The sequence below is a fragment of the Saccostrea cucullata genome, unplaced genomic scaffold (genome assembly GCF_032062105.1).
Source record: "Saccostrea cucullata isolate Sc308-1 unplaced genomic scaffold, CSIRO_AGI_Scuc_v1 ctg87, whole genome shotgun sequence".
Lineage (NCBI taxonomy): Eukaryota > Metazoa > Mollusca > Bivalvia > Ostreida > Ostreidae > Saccostrea > Saccostrea cuccullata.
Window position 1 is genome coordinate 202,249 of NW_026932818.1, and position 22,862 is coordinate 225,110.

Sequence of the window (22,862 nt, forward strand, 5' to 3'; positions counted from 1 at the left end):
AATATCGACAGTACCATCCTAAAAAGAAATATTATCCCAATTTGTTCAGATGTCAGGGCAGTATGTTTATTGCATGATTAGCGACCAAACAATAAAGTTCAAAAGACAAGAGAACTGACCTTAATTTTTGACAAATTGTTAAAAGAAAAGGGGTAGTTGAAATGATAATGATCAACAGGCACAAAGTTTCTAAAAATAAATCGTACTGCTCTTTCCCTGATATCTGAACAATTTGTGGTGATTTGATGATTTATGAAAGGTACTGTGAGGGACAGAGATATCAAAGTTTGACTATAATTCAATCAAGATTTCTCTACAGAGATTGAAAGCTATCGCTTGATGTCTTGGAAACTGTGCTACCATGATGTAACAGCGTCCACATCAACAAGCGCAGAATGATAGTCTAGAAATATATTGTGTTAGGACACTGAAAAGCATAGTTTACGAATTATAGTACATATATTATACTAAGGCAGTCATCAAATAGAAAATACCAACTACGAGGGTTGTTCTATAAATAATGTCCTGAGCTCTATGATACACAATGTACGAGGGGTGATCAAAAAGTTCGCAAACTAATTGAATAACTTTTAAAATATTTTTCAAAGTGAGATTTTGAGCTTATTCTTTTTCAAAGTAGGCCCCTCTAGCTTTTATGCACTTTTCCCATGTCTGCCCATGCGCGAAACACGTGATCCAAATCATGACATGACCCTTAGCACCTTGTTCACAGCAGTAAAGATCTTCCCGGGACTCATATTTTTCTCCCCGTAGGTTATCTTTCAAAACTGGAAATAGCCAGAAGTCACAAATTGCCAAATCTGGGCTATAGGGGGGATGAATTAGGTTTTCTATACCCAGTGTTTCCATGGTGTCCATCACAACCCGACTTTTATGGCTACATGTAGGTGCGTTAGATGGTACATTGAATCCAGATCTTATCAGATCTGGGGTTTCTCTTTACTGCTCTCATCAAATCTGATTTGATAACCCGTGCATAGTAGTCCCCAGTAAATGAAGTTTTGGGTGGTACCATGTGATTTAGAATTATACCATTGATGTCATAGAAAACTATGAGCATAACCTTCCCTGCTGACTTGGTTACGCGTGCTTTTATTGGTGATGGCGAGGAAGGATGCTTTCAAATTGAACTTTGTTGTTTACTTTCTGGCTCATAGAAATGTACCCAAGTTTCATCACATTTGATGATTCTATTCATGAAATAATTTTGTTCTTCTTCATATCTACTAACGTAGGACCGTCACGCATTCACTCTCACCCTCATTTGCTCTGGCAGAAGGAGGCGAGGGACCCATCTCGCACAAACTCGCCGCATGTTAAGCTTACTCGTTAAAATCTCTTGAACTGTTCCATAAGACATGCTAAGATCATTAGCTATTTCCCTAATCGTAACTCTTCGATCTTTTATTACATATTGTTCAACCTCAGACACGTTTATCTCGGTACTTACGTTCAGCGGGCACCCAGATCTATCATAATCTTTCACCGTCTCCCTTCCCTCAATAAAACGTTTTATCCACTTACTTATTGTACCTTTTGAAAGCCCACATTCCCCATAAACTTTATGTAAATCATCGTATATTTCCGTGAAGGATTTACCTAGTTTAACCTAAAATTTTATTATAGTTCTTTGTTCAAGTACGATTGACTCATCCATTTTCGTCACAGTCGCCTCTATATTGACGTCATTTTAACATCATGACGTCATAATATGACGCACATTTCAACATGACTGTACTGCATAAAGCACATGTCCATATTTTATTTTTAGGGCTATATTTGTGACAAATTTCATTCTTGTCAAGAACTGTAGTTAGGTAGATAGAGAATTAGTTTGCGAACTTTTTGATCACCCCTCGTAGAAATCATATGACATTAAGCTTGACTTCCTCTCATGAATGAATCTATAATGAATTGATTACAGTTTATTTGACCACTTTTCATCAGATAGTTTCATGAATGGTAAAGAATCAGTAAACTAGTGAAATAAAACGCTTCATTACAGCTGCTGTAAAACTCGTTAAGAATCACAAAGAAATATTCCATGAAATACGTGAAATTTACAGCATTTAATGTCTGTTTTATAGACACATGAGCAGGTGGATTTCAATCAACAAAAATGATATAATGGGCATCTAAAATAGGTACCGTCCTTTGCGAAATATTTACAACAACCAATGTAATGTTTGCAAAAATTCAACAAATAATCACTGATGATGTTTGATTGAATTTAAGACACATAGCAAAATTGATAGCCATCATTTTGGGGTTAGTTTACAATGTTTTAAAGAAACATTTGACAGTAAAAAGGCTTACTACTCAATGGTCACCATATTTTTTTGAAAAATGAGTGAAAACAACAGTGTGTAAGGATATCTGAACAATTATTTTAAAAAATCAAAAATTGAAGTTATCCACGTTTGTCTGAACTTCAAACAGATAGTGAAACTCGATTTCATTGCTTTAAACCCTAAAAACAAATTTACAATAAGATGCACTTGACAAAAACTGCCAAGATCTGAAAACAGCAACGAATTTCAAAAGCACAAAAATAGTTTTATATCTCATTTTCCTAAATATTAGTAGTCTTGTTTTTTTCAAATTCTTATTCGGGGAGGCAGTTCAATATTTGGAGAAGTCTAGAAAGCAATTTTTTGCAAAAAAAATTGAAAGGTTTATTATGGACCCAGAATTAGGAATCCACTACTTTAAATTTCGTCATGACAGCGTCCAAACCCACAGTCCATGAAGAGTAAAGCAGTTTTGGGGAAAAACCAAATGTTAATGTTTTGTCAAATTAACAAAATTTGCAAGATCTTTCATCCTTTCACTTGTTTCATTTTCCAAACTTGAAAAAACACCATTCAGAAAGAAGAAAAAAGTCAAGGAAATCATAAGATCTGCCATATTCCAGTATACGAAGGGCAATACTCAAAAATGCGTTTTAAAAACAATCAGAAATTGGATAAAAATTTTACGGACGTGTTTCAATTAAAAGAAAATATTTAAGTAAAATCATTAAGGCTAAATCCTTGAAAAGCGTTTTTGTTGTTTTCCGAGCACTAAGGACATTATTTATTGAATAGCCCTTGTATATGACAGAATTAATATAATGGTTTTGTAGTATAGTGGAAATGAAATTTAATTGCAAACATTGAAGTCTTGTATATAACATTTTTAATATCATTTTTTAATGAAGTCAAAGAATTACATTTATTTAAAAAACATTACTTATTTTCTAATATATCAATCCTTACCATATTAAACAATTGCTTCTCTGTAGTAATATCTAAATTTTTGCAATAGCACATTGAATAAGAATTTGTACATGTATCATTAAGACTTATTGAACTTTACCTGAAAACACTCAATAAGACATGAATAAGAATTTGTACATGTATCATTAAGACTTAATGAACTGTATACCTGAAAACACTCTCCCGACCGACATTGCCAGTACCTAAGATGTCTAGCTGCTCCAACTGAGGGCAGTACTTACAGAATGCTAACAGGTCCTCATTAGAAATAGTCCTGTAACAAAGTGAGGAAGGTTAGACAAAAATAGTTCATATTTAAAAAATAAAATGCTTCAGATTCCCTGTTCTTTTCCTAGACTTATGTATGAAAAAACAAAAATGAGATGGGGTGAAAAATTTCCCTCTACACAATACTTCTATTGAGAATTGTTTAAGGAGGCTGGGGGGTCAACAAATTAATCACAAATTAACCATCAGATTTAACTTATTTTTTTAGATACGGTAAATTAAGCTGTCTACTATCATTTCACAAAGAAAAAATTCATTTATTTTAGTTTTAAAATTTGATCATTTTCTATATGGAGCTCTCCTTTTAAAGGAGATAAAAATAGTCTGAAAATGGCTGCCACACCCCAGCCTCGTTAAGAATGGTAAAATAGACAAATGGACTTACCTATTGGCAGTCAAGTATAACTTCTTTATGTTTGGACACTTCTTTACAAGATCAATAAAACAGTAAGTCCCTGCCTTCAGATTTGAACTGAAAAACAGAAACAAATATGCTAACAAATCTACCAGAGATAATTGATATTTTAATAAAATTCCAAACTTGCTGAAAAAGTTTTCTACTTTTTTCTTTGTAAAGATTACTAAGCTTACTTCAATGAATGTCAAGTATCTTTAAGTAATGTTAATTCCCACATTCAACAAAAGTTTTGGCATTCCTAGATGCAACATATATGCACATGATTTTTTTTTAATTGAGAAAATACTTGCTTGCTTAAAAGACTTTTCAGTTTAATCACCTGGATAATATAAGAAAGTTTCCAAATCAAATCTGGTTGCATATCAAAAGAAGCATCACCAATGCAAGTTTAGTTTACAAAAAGATGTAAAATAATTTAAGAGTGAACTGGCTCTAAAAATTTTTTTTCTGGTCACTCATTCAGAAGAGGTAGGTCAGATCCAGCATCGAAGCAGTTGTGGTAGTATGCATATCTTTGATTATCATCTATGCATGTTTCGTAGACCCAGCATCCAAAACGTATTTAGTATTGCACACCCATGCTAGTTTGTTCTAAGCCATGAATAGCATGATGCACTTGGAGAGAACACCTCCTCCAAGATTTTAAATCTGATCATTTATCTGGAAAATATTTATCAAATTCAAGTCTGAGAGTGAGCGTCTCTATATGCACTACCCATTCAAATTAAGTCCAGGAGAGGGAGTTGAGAACATACTAGGAAGAAACTGTTCCAAAACTTGAGACTGGTCATGCATCTTAACATATGTATATATGTCATATTTAGCTGCAGAACTGAAGCTCTCCGAAAAAATATATACTCGTATTGAGAGACCGGAGAGCTACAGAGCCACCCATTGAAAAAATTGTATATTTATTGCACACAAAAAAGTGCACTGTTTCTCGATTTATTTCTCCATGATTTTAAAACTGTCATCTCAAAATATTACTAACCATGTGTTCCTTACATAATTCTTTCACTGTTTCCACAACAAAATATTCATTATAATTGTTTATAATAGCTCTCCTGGCCCTAAAATCGAGATCATCGAAAATTTTGCTATTTATACTGCCATTTTGGTTTGCAAGATAATTTGGTCAAATGCACTTCGTACAGGTGTAAACTATGACAGTACTTGGTAGAGGAGTGAGGACTTTATTGAAATCTAGCTTTTTTGCAATTAATGTAAGAATTTGGAAGAATTAATCCAGAACATAGCCCACTTTTTTGTGCACAATAAATATACAGTTTTTTTAAATGGGTGGCACTGTAGCTCTCTGGTCTGTCAATATATTTTTTTTCGGAGAGCTACAGTTCTGCAGCTATGTCATATCCAGTTTCCTGAGAAAGTCCAGTAGTGTGCCTTTTTAGATGTATCATCTGTGTAAGTTTTAATAGTCATCAAAATCTATAGTTACTTCTCTATGTATATGTACATGTATTAACAATTTCTAAAACAAAGCAAACTATTGACCAACAAGTTGATGGGGTTATCATTTCACAAGTTTTATGGTTGATATAATGAACCTGTCAAAAACAATCTGATGTTTGAAATACAAATTATTATTTGCATGCTGAATTGTCTATGTATTTTCCCTGTTTTCTTGATAAGGACAAGAAGCAAAGGACAGGTGTGACCAGTTGAAAGGGGATGCTCACTCCTTCATGGCATCTGATCCCACCTGTGATGTTTTTTGGAGGTCCATGTTTTCTGTACTCCTGTTCAATATTCATTGGATGGACTTTGAGCAGGAGGCTTGATAGTTTTCTCCATATTTCATTACAACTTTCTTGTTATGAACAAAACTAACTGTCGACTCTTTAAGTTCTGAGCAATATGGTCTAAACCGGTCTCTATATAAACACTCACCACCAGCCTAGATCTAACTCCTCAATGTGTTTACAATTCTCAGCAATATAGTCTAGTCCAGTCTCTGATATCCTACTTCTCCATAAGTCAAGAGAGATCAGATTCCTAAAAAAAATATATAGAAGTCAATATATAGAGACAATGTAGTCTCATTACTTTTCTGCATATTATATGAAATATTGATAGTCAAGTGTAATCTAGCAGATAATAAACAAATTACATGTGTATTAATTTCAGAAATTTTGATAATGATTGTTGAAAAGAAAATTTAAGATACTCACTTGCAATGTTTTCCCAATATTTTCATCACATTATCTATATGCATTTCACCAATTCTAGTTGCTCCTAAATTTAAATGTTTTAAATTTGGAGAAACCCTGAAAAGGAAAGAAAATCATATGAAGTAAAACAACTCACCATTCCCTCTACACATGTGCATTAACTAATTTTTTTGTCTATTGACAAATAAGTTGATTACACAAGGACAAACTTTTAAGAAGTCCTGTTTGACAACAGCGTTTTGGAAATTTCAGAGTTTATTTGGCTGTTCTACTTACCTTAAGACCTCCATGAGACTATACCTCTCTACCATTAACCGGTACAGATTTAGTCTTTCTAGGGTGTGGATCTTAGAGAGGTGTGATATGGACTGACCATCTAGTGATGGACAACTTCCTACATCTAACTCTGTAACAGAAAAAATAATGCTAAAATTACACAAAGAGTTTAACGACTCCCTACTTCTAAATCTGTATTTGAAAAAAAAATGCCAAAGTTACACCTAGAGCTGGACATTTTTAACATCACAAACTTTTTTTGTAAGTTAGATTGAAGTTATCTAAAGGCCTGTGGTTAAAACAAAATGTACAATTAATTTTGTTTATTAGGAAAATTAAGCAATCTCTATCTTTATTTTCAAGTTAATAAGAAAAGTTTGAAGCTATCCAATATTATTGCTAAATTTAGAAAAACATTACATGTATACATTTCATTTTAGTTTATACCTTTCAGTTTTGGACAATTTTCTGCCACAGCCTTTATAACCTCTCCATTCACAAATTTACATGAAGACATATAGAGTGTCTGCAGATCCCTGCCACATGCCTCTAAGAATCTTAAATTCATAAAAAAAAATATAATTTTTACTGAAACTCAAATGGAATGATGGCTTAGACAATTTTAAAACTGCAACTTCCACCTTCTGTGAAAAGCCTACCTTGAGAAAGTCCCTGGAGATATACACATCTGATTTCCTCCACACCATGATATGTTTAAATGCTGGAGGAAGTGGCACCTTGTCAATAAACTGTCTATAGCAAAGTTATTCACCTGAAAAATGAAGAACTAGGTTCACTTTATGCATAAAATGGCCCTGTATTAGGACCAATGCAATTAATCAGTGTAATTACAGTAAAACTCGGTTATAGCGAAGTCCTGGGGACCTGTGAATTTAATTCGCTATATCCGTAATTCGTTATATCCGTATAACGAATTCGTATAACCATTATAGCGAATTCGCACTATGCATGTTTTTCTTCAAGTATTACTACCAACTATGTTAGTGAAGCAAATATTACAAGACATATCTTCCATAACTAAGGTTTTCTTATGAATTGAGTTTTATATACAAATGCTACAAGGAAATAAAGTAAGTTCAATTTATCCTTCTTTTTTTAATCTTTGAAAGTTCGTTATAAAAGATGTAAATTTCATTATATTTAACCTCAACGGGACTCAAAATCAGTTCGCTATATCCGTAAATTCGTTATATCAGAGTTCGTTATAACTATAAAATTTACAAAGATTTAATTGTTGAGAATTTTGCCGGGGACCCAGATAAACTTCGCTATATCCGTGAATTCGCTATATCCGTGTTCGTACTAAACGAGTTTTACTGTAATCAGTTGTCACACCATGTCCAAATTTATATGATGCTTTTATATACCATATAAAAACTTCTTTCTCAAAGTCCATATACATGTATATATACATGTACATGTACATGTATTTAACAAATAAGTTCTCAAATCCTGATGTGTTCTTGAATTTTACAATAAAGTTTGCATTTGATTATATTCATTTTGATTACATTAATACATTTTTTTAATCTGATTCCAGTTCTCCATATAGGAAATAAAACCAATCAGAGCACTTGTGATACAATAGTTGTATTAGATTACTATACATACTTCTGTCCAGTGTGGCTGTAAATCTAGCTCCTTGTATTGAAGGGAATCATAACAATGCTTATGGAAAAATCTGGAAAAAAGTTGAAATATAGAATTTGTGATATATTATGTTTATGATTATGGTGAACAATAATCAATCACCCATTGTGCAACATTTAAGAGTGACTTGATATAGTGTATCATACTTTTTTCTATGTCACTTACTTTGACTTTTTTTTTAGTGTAATATTGTTTTTTTGTTGAATACATACAGTATACTTATCATCACAATATGTGACTTACTTTGAGGTAATGCTGGCTTTGCATAGAGAAGGGATATCGAGGTAGCTTAATATTAACTGTATTACTTCTTCCTAAAAAAATCAATTCATTTTTTTAAAATGGACTATCTGTAAATGTACATTTTTTTTATTTTGACCTATTACAATGTATTTCTGATTAAATTTGATTTTCATTTTGAGGATGATATACTTTAATTAAAGCAGTTTTTCTTACTGGCAATTCTTCTATACTGAAAGTGCCATTTTCGACTGCAGTACTTTTCTGAAAAGAAAATTCAATACTCTTCATGTTTATATATTTAACTTAAATTTTATCAATTAATGAACATGAATGTACAGTATTTGTATATGTAATTAAAAAAATGGTTTGAACCAAGAAATACTTTGGATTAAGTAAAAGTCAGATATTTCTTTGATAAAAGTTAGTGTACAGTGACAAGTCACTATACATACCTGTTCCTTAAGAGTGAAGCTACTGAGTCTCTCCTCTAGCTGACTGATATCTTTTGACCTTTGCCTGGAGGTCACTCCCATGTTGTTACTATGGTGATCGTCTCCATGGAGACAGACAGCATCCAATTCCGTGTAGTAATCACACAGATCATGACAAACTTCTATTCGGATGACGCTACAAGAATAATATTGTGAATATTAGCATGGTTTAATTTATTTTTTCAACAAAGTTTGTGATTGATTACTTTGTGAAATTATTATATTTAAATTTTACATAAATTTATTATTTCACTCTAAACTGAATTTCTGGGATACATGTTTAAAGCTTACTCTTTTTGAATCAAAATATAAATACTGAATAATTCCCATTATATCAGTTGCCTATAACTATAGATGTATCAATTGCACAAACAACTTACTGATGTTTCATTTTGCAAATTACCTTCATGTATTTATGCAAAATTTTCTTTTTTTCACAATAATTTTTCCACAAGCCAAAATGTAATAAACAGATTTAAGAACAAATGAATTGCAATTCAAGTTACACAGATTTCTAGGGCAAGGAATTAAATTATGACATTTTATAATATACGTGTAACCTTATCACTAGGGCTGAGCCAAAATATCGATATTTCGGTATATTGCAATACATTGTCAAAAAATATTGTATTGCAATACGTTTTCTTAATACCAATATATCGGGAAAATGTTTTGACTCAGGAATTCTATAATTTAATATTAAGAAAATTAAGTTGTCAGAAAGGTTTGTGATTAAGCAAAACATCAAGACAGAAGCTTTTGCATGGGTGTACTTCAGCATATTAAATGTTTAATTAAATCAACTTGATTCTTTTCCCCTTTGGTTACTTATCATAGTTTTGTACATTCTGCATGTAAATTGAAATATAATGAGAAAATTTAATTCAAACTTGAATTTTGATTACGTTGAAAATATTGCAATACATATCGCAATATAGTTATAAATATCACAGTATATCGCAATACAAAATCTCTGGCCAATATCCAGCCCTATACTTATCACAAAACAAGCAGGCTGACTGGGGTATTATTGTGTGAAAATTATCTCATAGAGAAACTCTTTAAACAGTATAAATACGCTTCAATTTACTATGATGCGCAAAATACTGCACAATGGAAACTCCAGTTGGCCCCCTTAAGGAAAGTTAAATATAAATCTCACTTGGTTGGGAAGTTGATTTCCCGGATTGGTGGTGAGAAGACACGAGCATTAGCTGGTGCTCTCTCAGGATTTCCTTCCCATAACACTTTCCACCTAGAACATAAAACAGATTTTATAATTATTTAAACATAACATGAGCACAATCAGGTACAATTTTTTCCTTTCATGTATAGGTAGATTTTGATAAGATACAGTGACCTTCAAAAGGAGAAAAATGTACCCTCTAAATGTGCTCACTTATTTCAAGGGCTTAAAAGTGTGGGGCAGGGCCAACATTCTATGGGAATTGTCTGTGAACTTGGTTCCCCTACCCAAATTAAAGATCGATTGTCCTCCATATTAAATTAAAACTTTCTATTTTTGATAATAGTAGTATTCCATTATGGTACATGTATCAGTGCAGATTAAGTGCATGCAAAAATTTGAGTTAATTTAGACATTTCCATTTTTTGTCAATTGACTTGGAGCCATGTGGCATATTATCCTTTGTCATAAGTCATGTAAGGCAGTGGATAATTTGTTGGTCTAAAAAAATCCTGCCTAGGATTTTTTGCTTGGGCTCGACATAAGAATACCACAGTGTACGCTTTTATAATTATAAAATAATTTTTGCCACGAAATTATCTACAGAAAATATTTGCTTATTAAAATTTCATAGATTTAGATAATAAGAACTTAAATCCAAGACTAAAAACATGCAATATCACAAACTGAATATGATTTTTAAGCATCTGAAAGGCATACATAACTTTCACAAGCCATGACATTTGCACACTCATCTGTCTCCCTTAGAAAAAGTGTTTCAAATTAACATGATTAAGATCTCGTCTGACAAGTTTATAACATGTTACCTAGCCATTCCTTTGTCCACATCAGTACCTGAGGAATCACATGCTAGGATTCTGACAATAGTTCCTGGGTTGTACGTCTCATAAATATCAATTTTTGTGGGAAATACTTCATATTCAAACTCCAACTCTGTAAAAAGATGTAATGATCAGTGAAGTTTCTGCATCCTACATGCATGAAAACCAAATTCAACATCATAGGATAACTCCATTGTGGCCTCTGATGATGTAAAATGTTTATGAAAAATACTTTCTTGTAATTAAAATGCAATGAAGCTATGAAAAAAGATAGGGTACAATGTAGGTTTGTAGCTTTATACTTTCTTTTTCTGCATGGGCCTAGATCATGAAAATTTATACAATTATAATTTACGGAAAATGTATAAAAATCTGTAATATGTGTACTCTATGAACATTATACATGCATTAACATGTTCTTAAAAAGTTGGGAGGAATGCCCAAAGACTACAGTGCCATACATTAGAAATCCCACACATCACAAAAAAATGTGCTGTACACCCCTATCCCAAATGTACAGAAACTAAAAGTTAAAAAAAAACTAATATGTATTTTAAATAAAATTGCATTATATGTTTCTCTGACTGTATTTAATGCTATTGTATTTACCAATATAATCCTGACTGACAAAGTTTGGTGGTGTTCGCTTAAACTTCCTCCTTCCAGATGGGGCATATTTCCACCAAGGTCCATATGTTCTCTGTTGTGATGAAAATCAAACTTATCAAAATGAATGCATGCTGAAAACCCTTTATTATATTTCTAAGCATCTTATTTCATTTTTCAGATAATCTTCAATTACTGAAAAAGGGGATTACATCATATTATTTTTCTTTGAAATAGGTTTTTTTTTCTATCCTAAGATCTTCAATACTCACAAAGACACAGGCTTGTGTAAAATCTCCATAACCCGGGTAGATGTTACATCTCCCCGCTAGGTTAGAAGCAGTGTAAGATATCGACGTCTCACTCCCGTATTGAGAACTGAAGTCCGTGACTTCTACGGCAAACTGGGCATGAGGTTCCATAAGAGGTTGATTGCGACTGAAAATTTCACAACAATCACGCCAGTTGCTGGGGATTTTCAGCGTCATACAATCTAATTCATCTTTTTCCTGTAGGTTACGGATTTGTTTACAAAACCTACTTTCACTTTCCAGATTTTATAGGTTTAGTATTAGTTTCGAACTACTTTTTAATGTAAAAAAGAGAAGATTAACCTCTCTATTTATGGTAAAACATGAACATTTTTAATGTTAAGCTTTAATATAAAATTATAAATTCAAATTGGTTTATTGTAACAACTATGAATATATATGCACATGTTTATTTCAAAAAGTACGAAACTAAATGTAAACTATGGGTCAGAAAATAGATCTATGCTGAAAGTCCAACGAGGGTTTCAGCGCTATCTAGGACGTTTTTTGAGTTCCTCTAACTCCAACATGTCGGTGGATTACAGCGTTCAGGGATCAGTGGCTGTCTTAGAAGTGAACAATCCACCTGTCAACGCACTGAGGTAAGTAAAAAAATATGATGAACAGCATGATCGATGTGGCGGATCTGATGAATAGATTTTATGCCTATCTAAGATTTCTTTTTGTTAATTAAAATATAGGTATTGCATTGCTGTTACGTCTTGCATTCAATGAATATTTCCTCTTCATCGTGTCCTCAAATAAATCTGCATTTTTTTTTCAATTCTTATACATTGAATTGATTAATCATTGCTGCTCATCACGTTCACCAATTGTAAAATATCATTTTTAAATGTTGCTTGAAATAGTTAAATTAGTCAGCATGACTAAGTTCTCAGCACAGTTCGTCAAGACTAAAAATTCTGTACTGACATCTCTTCCTAATCTTAAACCCATGTAACGGAAGAGACATAAGTACAAAGGCCTGTTAAATACAAAAGGACTTAATTACGACTTCAGACCAAAGTTAATTCTCCATATAACTTTTTAATTCACATTATAGCGAAAATTATTTTAATCCTTATAAAAGGAACATGGTAAGATATTTTTACACAAACAATTTCCGAGAGATTTATTAATTTTGCAAAATTTTACATTCATCTTATGTTTTCAGTCTTCGCCGTAAGTTCTTTTGTAAAATGGCCCCCAGAATTTTAAATCTTAAAGAATCTTATTGAGATTAATCATATATGTCTAAACAAATGGATTAAATAACTAATTGATCTGTAGAATAGAAAACTTGAGTATATGTTACCTTTGAATTACAGCCATGGTGTTCGGCTTGGCTTGAAGACTGGAGTAGAGCAAGCATCCAGAGACAGAAATGTCAGATCGGTGGTCATCATTGGTAAAGGTCAGACATTCCCAGCCGGTGCCGACATACGAGAGTTTGGCAAACCAAGTAAAGGTATAAAAAATTATCAATATTAAATGTAATTAAAAGGGAAACAGTAATATCTGGGAAGTTGCATGACTGTATGAAGCGTAAACTTTATATAAATAACACAAATATCAAATTAAAGACATAAATCTTTCTGAAGACATTCTTTGCACAAATAAAATGAGCTAAGATTTCAGTGTAAATGTGTAACCAGTGTAAGTAATTAAATGTTTCAGTTTCAATGTTTTAATTATTTCTATTATGTGTTTACGTTTGTGTTGTCATGTGTGAATGTCCACGTGTGAGTGTTTATGTTTGTTAGGTGTGACGTATTTGACCATTTCCTTTTAACTAGTTTCTTTCTATTAATAACTTTTTACTAACTTTCCCGCGGATAACAATATTCACGCACACTCCGCGCTACACCCTTGAAGGGAATAGTCATATCTATCTACAGTAGCTGATTTATATAGTGTGCCTGGTAAATATATTTATCACTTACCTATTTCTTATTATATTTGTAATTTAAAAGTAAAGTCAGTAAGGATTTGTAAATGTTTATTAATTATAATGACTTTATTTCAGGTTTTTCTTATATTATTACCGTCAATAAATATACTAGTCAAACTACCAGTGACTTGATTGTGTCTTGAAGTAATAATGAACCCAAGTATTACCGACATGGTCTACAAATGTATATCATTTGCATGTAGATAAGATATCCATTTCATATCGTATGATTCAAGTTTGTTAGAAATATGTTAATTGTCCTCACTACTTACAAGACTCAGGCAGAGCAGTTTGACTGAAGAACTCAGTGTTTTCTCTGAGAATACTGTAAACCAACTTTTATTCGCGACAACTTTATTTCGCGATTTACCAGGGATAAACTAGTTCGTGACTAATAATTTTCGCTATCAAGCCTATTTTTGATCTGTTGTTAATAGGCACATAGATTTTAATGTATATCATTTGCATGGCGATAAATATTTGCGATGGTGGCGTTAGAAATATGTTAATTGTCCTCACTAAATTTCTCGCACGCGAATAAAAGTTGGTTTACAGTATACAGTATGTTCTATAGATGTGTAAGGTTTAGCCTTTTTATGCCCCCCTACTGTCTGTCGCTTGGTCTGTCAGTCAACAGAGTTTAAGTTCATTTTCTTCACAACCATTAGGATTGCTCATACTGAAAGGAAATTTGGTATAGTCTACAGATTTATCACATGAATATCTATAGCTAGGTCAAAATCAAGCCATTTTTGACAGAGTTATGCCCCTTGGACTTAGAAAAATTCCAATTATTTGGGGGAGGGGGGCATACATGTGCATGTAAGTGTTTAATAAACATCTCTTGTTTCCTTTAATTCAGAGCCATGGTTAACAGAGGTAGGAATGGCGATTGAGGCGTCCCCTAAGCCTGTGGTAGCAGCCATCCATGGCACCTGCCTCGGGGGTGGGCTGGAGATAGCTCTCTTCTCACACTACCGTATCGCTGTACCCTCTGCAAGGTCAGTGCTTTATTTCACTTTTAGTGTAGGCTGCCTTTATAAATTTAAAGAAACATTTTTTTGGCAGTCACATCTTCTGTCTGCTTAAGTCTTGCAAATCAAGATTCTTTTAAACTGCATGTTGTCAAGTAAATTCACTGGAAAGATGTTGATAATTACAGCAGGAAAGGAGAAATGCATAAAAAAAATATATGGATGGGTCAGGAATCGAACCTGGGACCCCTGCAGCACTGTACCACTGAGCTACCCAGGATGATATCCATGGTCCATATAGCCTGAACTACATAATATTTTTCTATGATTGCTTGCAGAGTGGGATTTCCAGAGGTAGCACTTGGGCTATTACCAGGGGCAGGGGGAACCCAAAGATTGTCCAGACTAACAGGTCTACCAGTTGCTATGGATATGATTTCCTCAGGTCGCCATGTTCCCATTAAAAAGGCCAAAGAGTATGGCATCATTGATGAAGTTAGAATTTATAGAATTTTTCATTTTTTATGAAAAAATAAATTTTTATCTTTTAGATAAAAATTTTATACCCAGTAAATAATTAGAATTTTATTAATACAAAGGATGATTGTTGTTGAGTGAACTGGCACTTCAACTGTAATAGTTGTTTGAAACTTTTAGATTGTGACCGGGGATTTAATGAAGGCAGCTTTAAAGTTTGCACAATCAATTCAAGGTCGTCCGTTAAAGGACAGATGTCTGATGTTCAAGGTTGTTCCTAATGCTGACAAACTGGAGGAATTCACTTCAGGTGAATTTAATGTAGATCTCTTGAGAAATAGAGGAAATTTAAAGTACATCCTAAAAACATTGACTTTTTGGTCTGCACCATGTGTACTATTTAAAAGTTACAGCAAAGAAATATAAACGACACGTAGAGTGCATAATGTAATACATATACTTTGTTTTAATTGGAAAATGGTCTTTTGCAGCGGCCATGGCTCAAGTCAAGAAAAAATACAAAGGATATGAAGCCCCAGTGGTAAAATATTTAACTTTTGAAAGCATCCTTTTACTTCAAACTATGTTCTCATAAGATACCCAGTACTTTGAGATTTACATAAACCCTGGATATAAAGATTGTCAATTAAAATGTTTTTTTTCCTCCTATTGTTCATCAGGTCTGTATACAGACTGTAAGGGCCTCAGCAGAACTTCCGTATGAGGAGGGGATGAAGTTAGAGAGGGACCTGTTCCTACAGCTACAAGGCTCCGGGCAGGCCAGGGCCCAACAGTACGCATTTTTTGCTGAGAGGGCAGTGTCAAGGGTAAGACAAACAACATCAAAAGAGCTCCATTATACTGGGTCAAGGTCATCTTTTAGTGTCAAGGGTAAGACAAACAAACAAAAGAGCTCTAGACTATTATACTGGGTCAAGGTCATCTGTCAGTGTCAAGGGTAAGATAAACAAACAAATTTTTAAAGAGCTCTGATATACTGGGTCAAGGTCATTAGGCAGTGTTCAGGGTAAGACAAACAAACAAAAAAAGCTTCATTTTACTGGGTCAAGGTCGTCTGTCAGTGTCAGAGTTAAGATAAACAAACAAAAGATGAAAAGAACTATATCCATATATTTTTTAAAAGAAAAAAAAAATATACAAGTTATTTTTTATGATTGGATTTTTTGTTTAAAATGGTAATGTTTTTATGTCACATTATAGCTGACATAATGTTTTATATTTTTTAAAAAATACAAAAAATGAAAAATATCATTGTGAAAAAATGAAAAAAAAGAAAAAAAATCACAAATATTGTATTGGATTTGATAAAGTTTGACATTATACATGTATTTAAATACATGTACAATAATAGGATAAAGATTCATGGTTATATTTATATATCTTCTCACAAAAATCAAACATAATTTACATGTAAATATTCCTTTCTGATTTCAGTGGGTGATGCCTGGGGGTAGTTATAAGACAGCTAAGCCCCTCCCCGTGAGGAGTACGGCTGTGATCGGGGCGGGGACGATGGGGTCAGGGATAGCTGTGTGTTTACTGAGTGCAGGTCTCCCCGTATATCTACTGGAACAAAACGAAAAGGTCTGTATGATTTTGATTCAGATAATGATTTAAAATGGTGACTCTTCTTTAAAGTGGTAGCTATATAGAGCTTGCATTATGAAGTTTTTTTTATATATTATATATACATGTAATTTTTTGAAATGCATGTAAATGAATAGTATTTGCTGTAAATGTATATGTAAATGTATATTTCTGTATTTACTTTTAATATATATATGAACGTGCACATAAACAGACTGAACTTGTTTTACAGTTACATCGTATGTATAAATTAAAAAGTAGTTGTTCCCAAACTCTATTTTTACTATAATACTTTTTATATTTTTTTATTTTATAAAATTATTTGCTTTTAATGTATGAATACTGAAAGTGAACATCATGTCTGGGAGTGTGAACTTGTTTGAGTTACACTGTATATAAACATTGAATTTCAAACCAACACTGAATTACAGTGACCTCAAGGATGTAGACCTGGTAAACTGTTTTTTAAATAATTAAAGAAATATACCTTTTATAAATATTAAAAAAAATACACAGTTTCATATAACAATTGGAGTGAAACTTTGATAGAGAACATAATTAGTCTGGAAATGTACACAGCTTTCCTTCAAAGTTTAAATACACATGGAAATTCAGCTGAATGTCATCTAGTGTAGCAAATAGCCAATTAAAAATTACAGTGACCTCAAGGATGTAGACCTGGTAAACTGTTTTCTTCTTATTAATAAAGTGAAGAAAAAAATATCCACTTCATGTTATTAGAAAAATTCACATGAACGTAGACATGTGACATAGATGTACAAGCAACTGTACAATATGAATTTAAATATACACTGAAAATTCTCTTGTTTTATCCAAAGGTGATAGAGGCAGTGTTTGAGAATTTAGATTTAAAGAGAGACGTGTTCTCTAAGCTGGACAAGATTTGTAAGCCCTCAGCCATTCTGTGTACCAACACATCTACGATAGACATTAATAGGGTAAGTATGGAACCCCAATGACCTTGACCTGTCATGGATTGTGACCTTATTATATTAAACTGGTGTGCTTAACTTTCTGATGACAGATTTTTTTTTCATATCCTAGTACATGTATACTTTATATATATATAGCCTTAAAATGAGTTGAAATTGAAAATGTTATCTTGCAAGAAATTGAATGTAAAAATTTATTTTTCATAAGTTTGTTAAATATTAAATTTATTTCTTTTTTCACATCTCTGTCAACTAGATAATCATGTTTTCAATTGCATTTAAACTTTATATAACCCCACAAAAAAAATTTTGTAATGTTGAAGATATTGTTTTCACAATTTTACAGATAAGTTTTCGCAATTTAATTTCCAATGTGAAATTATATACTGCAGATATCAACAGCAACATCTCGGCCAGATAAAGTTGTGGGGACTCATTTCTTTGCTCCGGCATATCACATGAGGCTACTGGAAAATATTTACGGAACTCAGACATCACCTGACACTGTTGCCACGGTGATGAAGCTGGGGAAAACGATCAACAAAGTAAGGCTTATATATCCTTCTATCATGTACAGAATTCCAAAATGCATGTACCTGCTCAAAAATTTAATTTTAGAATCTTGTCTGAGTAATATGCACCTGGCAGATGTCATTTAGAAGCAGTGTAATTGAGATTATTGGTTAATATTCTTGATTTGAATCATTTCATTCTTGTATTATATAATTCCATTCAATAGGTTCCAGTTTTGGTGAAGAGTTGCCATGGTTTCTTGGCCAACAGAATGAATGGTCCCTTTAACACTGAGGTTTGTCATTAAAAAAAATCAAACTTCTATGTACTCTATGTTTCTATGGTAACTATAACAAGAACAAAAAAGGGGCAAAAAAAAGACTTTGTGTAGTATTACAGACATAAACTAATGCAATACTGAATCTGATGCCTGGAATTTTCAGTCTTTATTCTTGGTGGAAGAGGGAGCTAGTCCACAGGAGATAGATCAGGTGAATGAAGATTTCGGAATGCCAATGGGTCCGTTCAAAGTCCGAGATCTATCAGGTACATTTATAAACCACTGGGTGAGGAGACAATTCAAAATATGAATACATACATGTAATCTGTGAGGTGAACCATCTACATGTATAGAATTTCAAATTATCAATTACTCTCTTTATGTGATATTTAAAAAAGATATTGTATTAGATGTGTACAGTTAGACTTTGATATCTGAAACAATGATATCTTTTGGTAATCTTTCCCCTGATAACATGAGTACTTGGATGTCTCAATTTTTTTTTTCTCATTGTAATCCAGGAATGAATATATTTTTTTAAATCAAGGGAAAATAATTTCTTAACTGATATCTATCTATTGTTATCTACAGGGATTGATATCAGCTGGAGAATCAACAGGGAGGTTGCTAAGGCACTGGGTACGACAATCACTAAGGAGACCAAATTTCTAGGAGGCAACAGATATTGTGGACTAAATGATGATTTCTTTGAGAAAGGGAGATACGGAAGAAAAACTGGTTAGTACAGCATGAACATGAGAGATTTGAAAAAAAAAAATCAAACAATTATTTTGATGTTATGAATAAGATTTTCCCCCTGGAAAAAACGGAAGATTCTATCAAGCTTTTGATGTATCCTTGACCTTAATCCTACAAGTGAGAGCCTTGGTTAACATCCCTATGCACACACACACACAGAAAAAGCTGGGAACCTCTAGCATGCTTGAGAAGCTTGACCTTGACTTTCCAAATTTTAAAGAGAGCTAGCTTGGCTGGCATGAATTTCTAGGTCTTTTTTCAAGGGAGCGATACACATAAATGTATATTCTCTGGAAAGTACTATTATTTCAAAAAGTAAATACAGTGTATTTGGACAAAAGTCATCTAAAATGGCATGACAGCTTAAGGACACAAAAGTTTATACCTACATGTAATTTCCTTTAATATTTTTTAGGTAAAGGATGGTATTTGTATGAAAAAGTAGGAGGGAAAATTCCAACAGTTGATTCCGAGACAGAAGAAATAATAAACAGTTACAGACAAAGAAGAGGGATAATAAAGAGGAAGATTACCCCACAGGTAGAACATATATCTGCAGATGTATTAGTACAGTTCTCTGAGATCCTTATACATGTACTTTCAGTAAGGGTAATGTCTCTCAAATGACGAATAGATTCTCATTGGTTAAGAAATTAATAACATCAGCAACTTTAAATTGTTGTTGACAACGATGAGATGACTTAAGCCCCACCTCTTTGCCGTATGAAACGCTGTTATTGGATCATTGCTACACTTGTTGACATTGGCCCATATTTCTATTCCATGTATATTTCAAAAGTGAATGAAAGGCTGTGTAAATTTCAGATGCTGATTATGTAATGTTGAGAATACCACGCCTTACTGAAAATCCAAGGTTAACTGAGAATTGTACTTTATTTGGGTGTGTCTTCATTTTAGCGTTTTGGTGGCAAAAAAACTTCCACTAATTCAAGTGCAAAGCTAAATGTCTTTTACAGAAATGCGCTAATTCAAATCTACGTTAACTTTTACAGAAGTCAATTTGCGCCAAATATTGTATTCGCTGAATGTAATACATTTACAGTATCTGTACATCCATGTATACAGTTGGACTACTGTGCATCTCCAAAACTTGGAAAATGTGGGACAGATATTACAGTTCAACTCTTTCTCTTCCTGTAATTTTATGTAGCTTGGTTATCTCAGATAGCAAGGATTGACTGTAGATACAGTAAAACTTATTGGTTATAACAAAATCACTTTGATCTATGAAATTTTTTCACTATATCCGTAATTCGTTATATCCCTATAAGAAATTTGTTAAATTTATATAGCTGGGGATCCAGGATAACTTCGCTATATCCATAAATTTACAATATTTATGACTTTTATGTTCGTACTAACCAAGTTTTACTGTACTAAAATCTTAATTGTGAACAAGTATTGGTTAAGAGTTTATTTACAGATTTTGGAGACTATCTCTCATAAAAACAAAATTCTTGTCAAAAATTAAGTATTAAACTCACTTGATAAGCTATATGCTTTTTGGCAGGAAATTTTTGAGAGGCAATTCTATTCGTGTATCAATGAGGGATTTAGGATTTTAGAAGAGGGAATATGTAACACTCCAGAAGAAATTGATATCTCATGGTGAGTTCCAAACAAAATGAATTCAATTAAACAGAATTGGTGAAAGTGATTCTTCAATACTCATGGAAAGAAGAATTGGGGAAAGTGATCAAGAATAAATATTTATATTTACTTATGGAAAAATTTTACATATTTTGAATTTTTCTCTTCTGTTGTGAAAATTTAGGGTTAAAGTGTGTAGGTCAACAATTCAAAAACTTTATTAAACTCCATTATTTTTTTTTTGTGGAAATTTTCTTAAGCAAGTATTCCATTTGTCAAAAATTTTTGCATTTTACAGGATTTATGGCTTTAGTTATCCAAAATTTCGAGGTGGACCGATGTTTTATGCCAGTCAGATAGGACTAAAGAGAGTTTATGACAGAATATGCCACTATCATGAAACATGTCGTAAGTTCATAAGAAATATTTCAAAAACATTTGCTCTCTAAAGTGTTGAACTCTGAGGTTTGCCAATTTCTTTTTCTATTTATGATATAAGATTTTTAAGTGTAAATATGAGGTTATTTTTAGAGGCTAAGAAAAAAAATGAAACTAAAGAATTAAAAAAAAAATGATTACATGTACATTGTACTTGTAAGGTTGAGTAAAGATAGATGTATTAAAATTCCAATGATGGAAAGACATTTTAGGCATATTTTTGATTCACTTCAAGGAGTTTAATTTTCAATGTTTCATAGTATGAAGAGACAAATAAATTCATGTTTTAGAAAATCCCAAAGAAGTCAAAATTCTAATTAAACTATCGCGAGTACTGTACATGTACAACCAATGATGATAATATTTTTCTTGAATCACCAAAAATAGACACCTTAAAATAAATGATTTTTACAGTATTTTAAATATAGAACATTTTGTTTATTATAGCCTACAGCATCCATTGGGTTCCTAGTCGACTTCTGAAGAAATTGGCAGAAAATGATGTTCCATTCTCACAGTGGGCCAATCATATATCCAAGAGCAGAATGTGATGTGGGTGTATTACATATTATATAAACTTTTGATTATAGCTGCCAAAGTCATTGTTCAGTGTACATTAAAAATTCATTGAAATTTTTTTTTCAGAATATGAAAGTTAATCCTTTTCTCAGAGAGAAAAATGTTATTTATGAAGATATTTTAGTGAAATTTCTGTGTAATATTTTTTAAAAAGTTAATTATGGTGCATGTCAATTGTTAAAGTTATGATTTTACAGAGACAAAAAATATTGAAAATATCTACATGTAGTAGACGTTTTTCTGGGACAATCCCCTACAATATAGGGCAATAATGAACTATGTCAAACCTATGGGTAAGGTTGATTAATCATTCAAGGTATACATATTTACAGTATATGTAACTCTAGAGAGACTTAGATTTAGAAATAATATCAAATTAACACCAATTATAAGTGCAATCACTGCTGGGTAATCTCCTTTTCAATAAATGAATGAAAAGCAACCAAAGATGTAAACAATTTTTACATTGAGCAATATTTGTTTTTGTTATATTTGATTGCCATAAAATGGCCAAACTGTTGATTTTTAATAAAGTTGAAAAAGAGTACCATCTCCTTATCAATTTAAAGATGTACTTGTTCTGATTACCTTTTCTTCACAGGCACCTGACGTTACTTATTTTTCTTTTAGTAAATATAAACTATTAGGTATGGGTATACTAGTATTTTTTTTATAAATGTAAGACATATAGTGACAGTCTAGGAAATCCGCGTAATTTTCTACACGCAGATTAAACAGAAATTGAGATTCCGCAGAATTATGGCCCCGTGGAAAAAAGTACATCTACAGTATTTTTTTTATTAAAAGAAAAATAAGTAATGTCGGGTGCCTATGTATAAATGTTATAATACCGATGTCTTTCAGAACATGGTATGTAATTGTACATCTGTATGAAATCTGTATTGTTTTATTAATATACA

General features: G+C 32.4%; 2 protein-coding genes across 2 annotated transcripts; one reads left to right on the plus strand and one right to left on the minus strand.

Moving 5' to 3' along the window:
* Nucleotides 1–913: 913 nt before the first annotated feature.
* LOC134236285 (F-box/LRR-repeat protein 4-like) lies at nucleotides 914–12,035 on the minus strand. The gene is made up of 17 exons (XM_062718465.1): nucleotides 11,761–12,035; nucleotides 11,492–11,582; nucleotides 10,868–10,994; nucleotides 10,017–10,109; nucleotides 8,816–8,990; nucleotides 8,577–8,624; nucleotides 8,364–8,434; nucleotides 8,082–8,151; nucleotides 7,109–7,221; nucleotides 6,897–7,006; nucleotides 6,450–6,579; nucleotides 6,174–6,269; nucleotides 5,893–5,997; nucleotides 3,952–4,038; nucleotides 3,448–3,552; nucleotides 1,280–1,514; nucleotides 914–1,138 (listed from the first exon to the last, which is right to left on the minus strand). The coding sequence occupies exons 1-17, from the start codon at nucleotides 11,974–11,976 to the stop codon at nucleotides 914–916; spliced, it is 2,097 nt and encodes a 698-aa protein (XP_062574449.1). The 5' UTR covers nucleotides 11,977–12,035.
* A 195-nt stretch (nucleotides 12,036–12,230) lies between these two features.
* On the plus strand, nucleotides 12,231–22,489 carry LOC134236286 (peroxisomal bifunctional enzyme-like). The gene is made up of 18 exons (XM_062718466.1): nucleotides 12,231–12,401; nucleotides 13,128–13,267; nucleotides 14,613–14,751; nucleotides 15,063–15,219; nucleotides 15,382–15,511; nucleotides 15,693–15,742; nucleotides 15,882–16,028; nucleotides 16,657–16,818; nucleotides 17,212–17,262; nucleotides 17,649–17,768; nucleotides 18,155–18,307; nucleotides 18,502–18,570; nucleotides 18,719–18,821; nucleotides 19,147–19,293; nucleotides 19,730–19,854; nucleotides 20,846–20,943; nucleotides 21,224–21,333; nucleotides 21,811–22,489. The coding sequence occupies exons 1-18, from the start codon at nucleotides 12,262–12,264 to the stop codon at nucleotides 21,912–21,914; spliced, it is 2,145 nt and encodes a 714-aa protein (XP_062574450.1). The 5' UTR covers nucleotides 12,231–12,261; the 3' UTR covers nucleotides 21,915–22,489.
* Nucleotides 22,490–22,862: the final 373 nt, after the last annotated feature.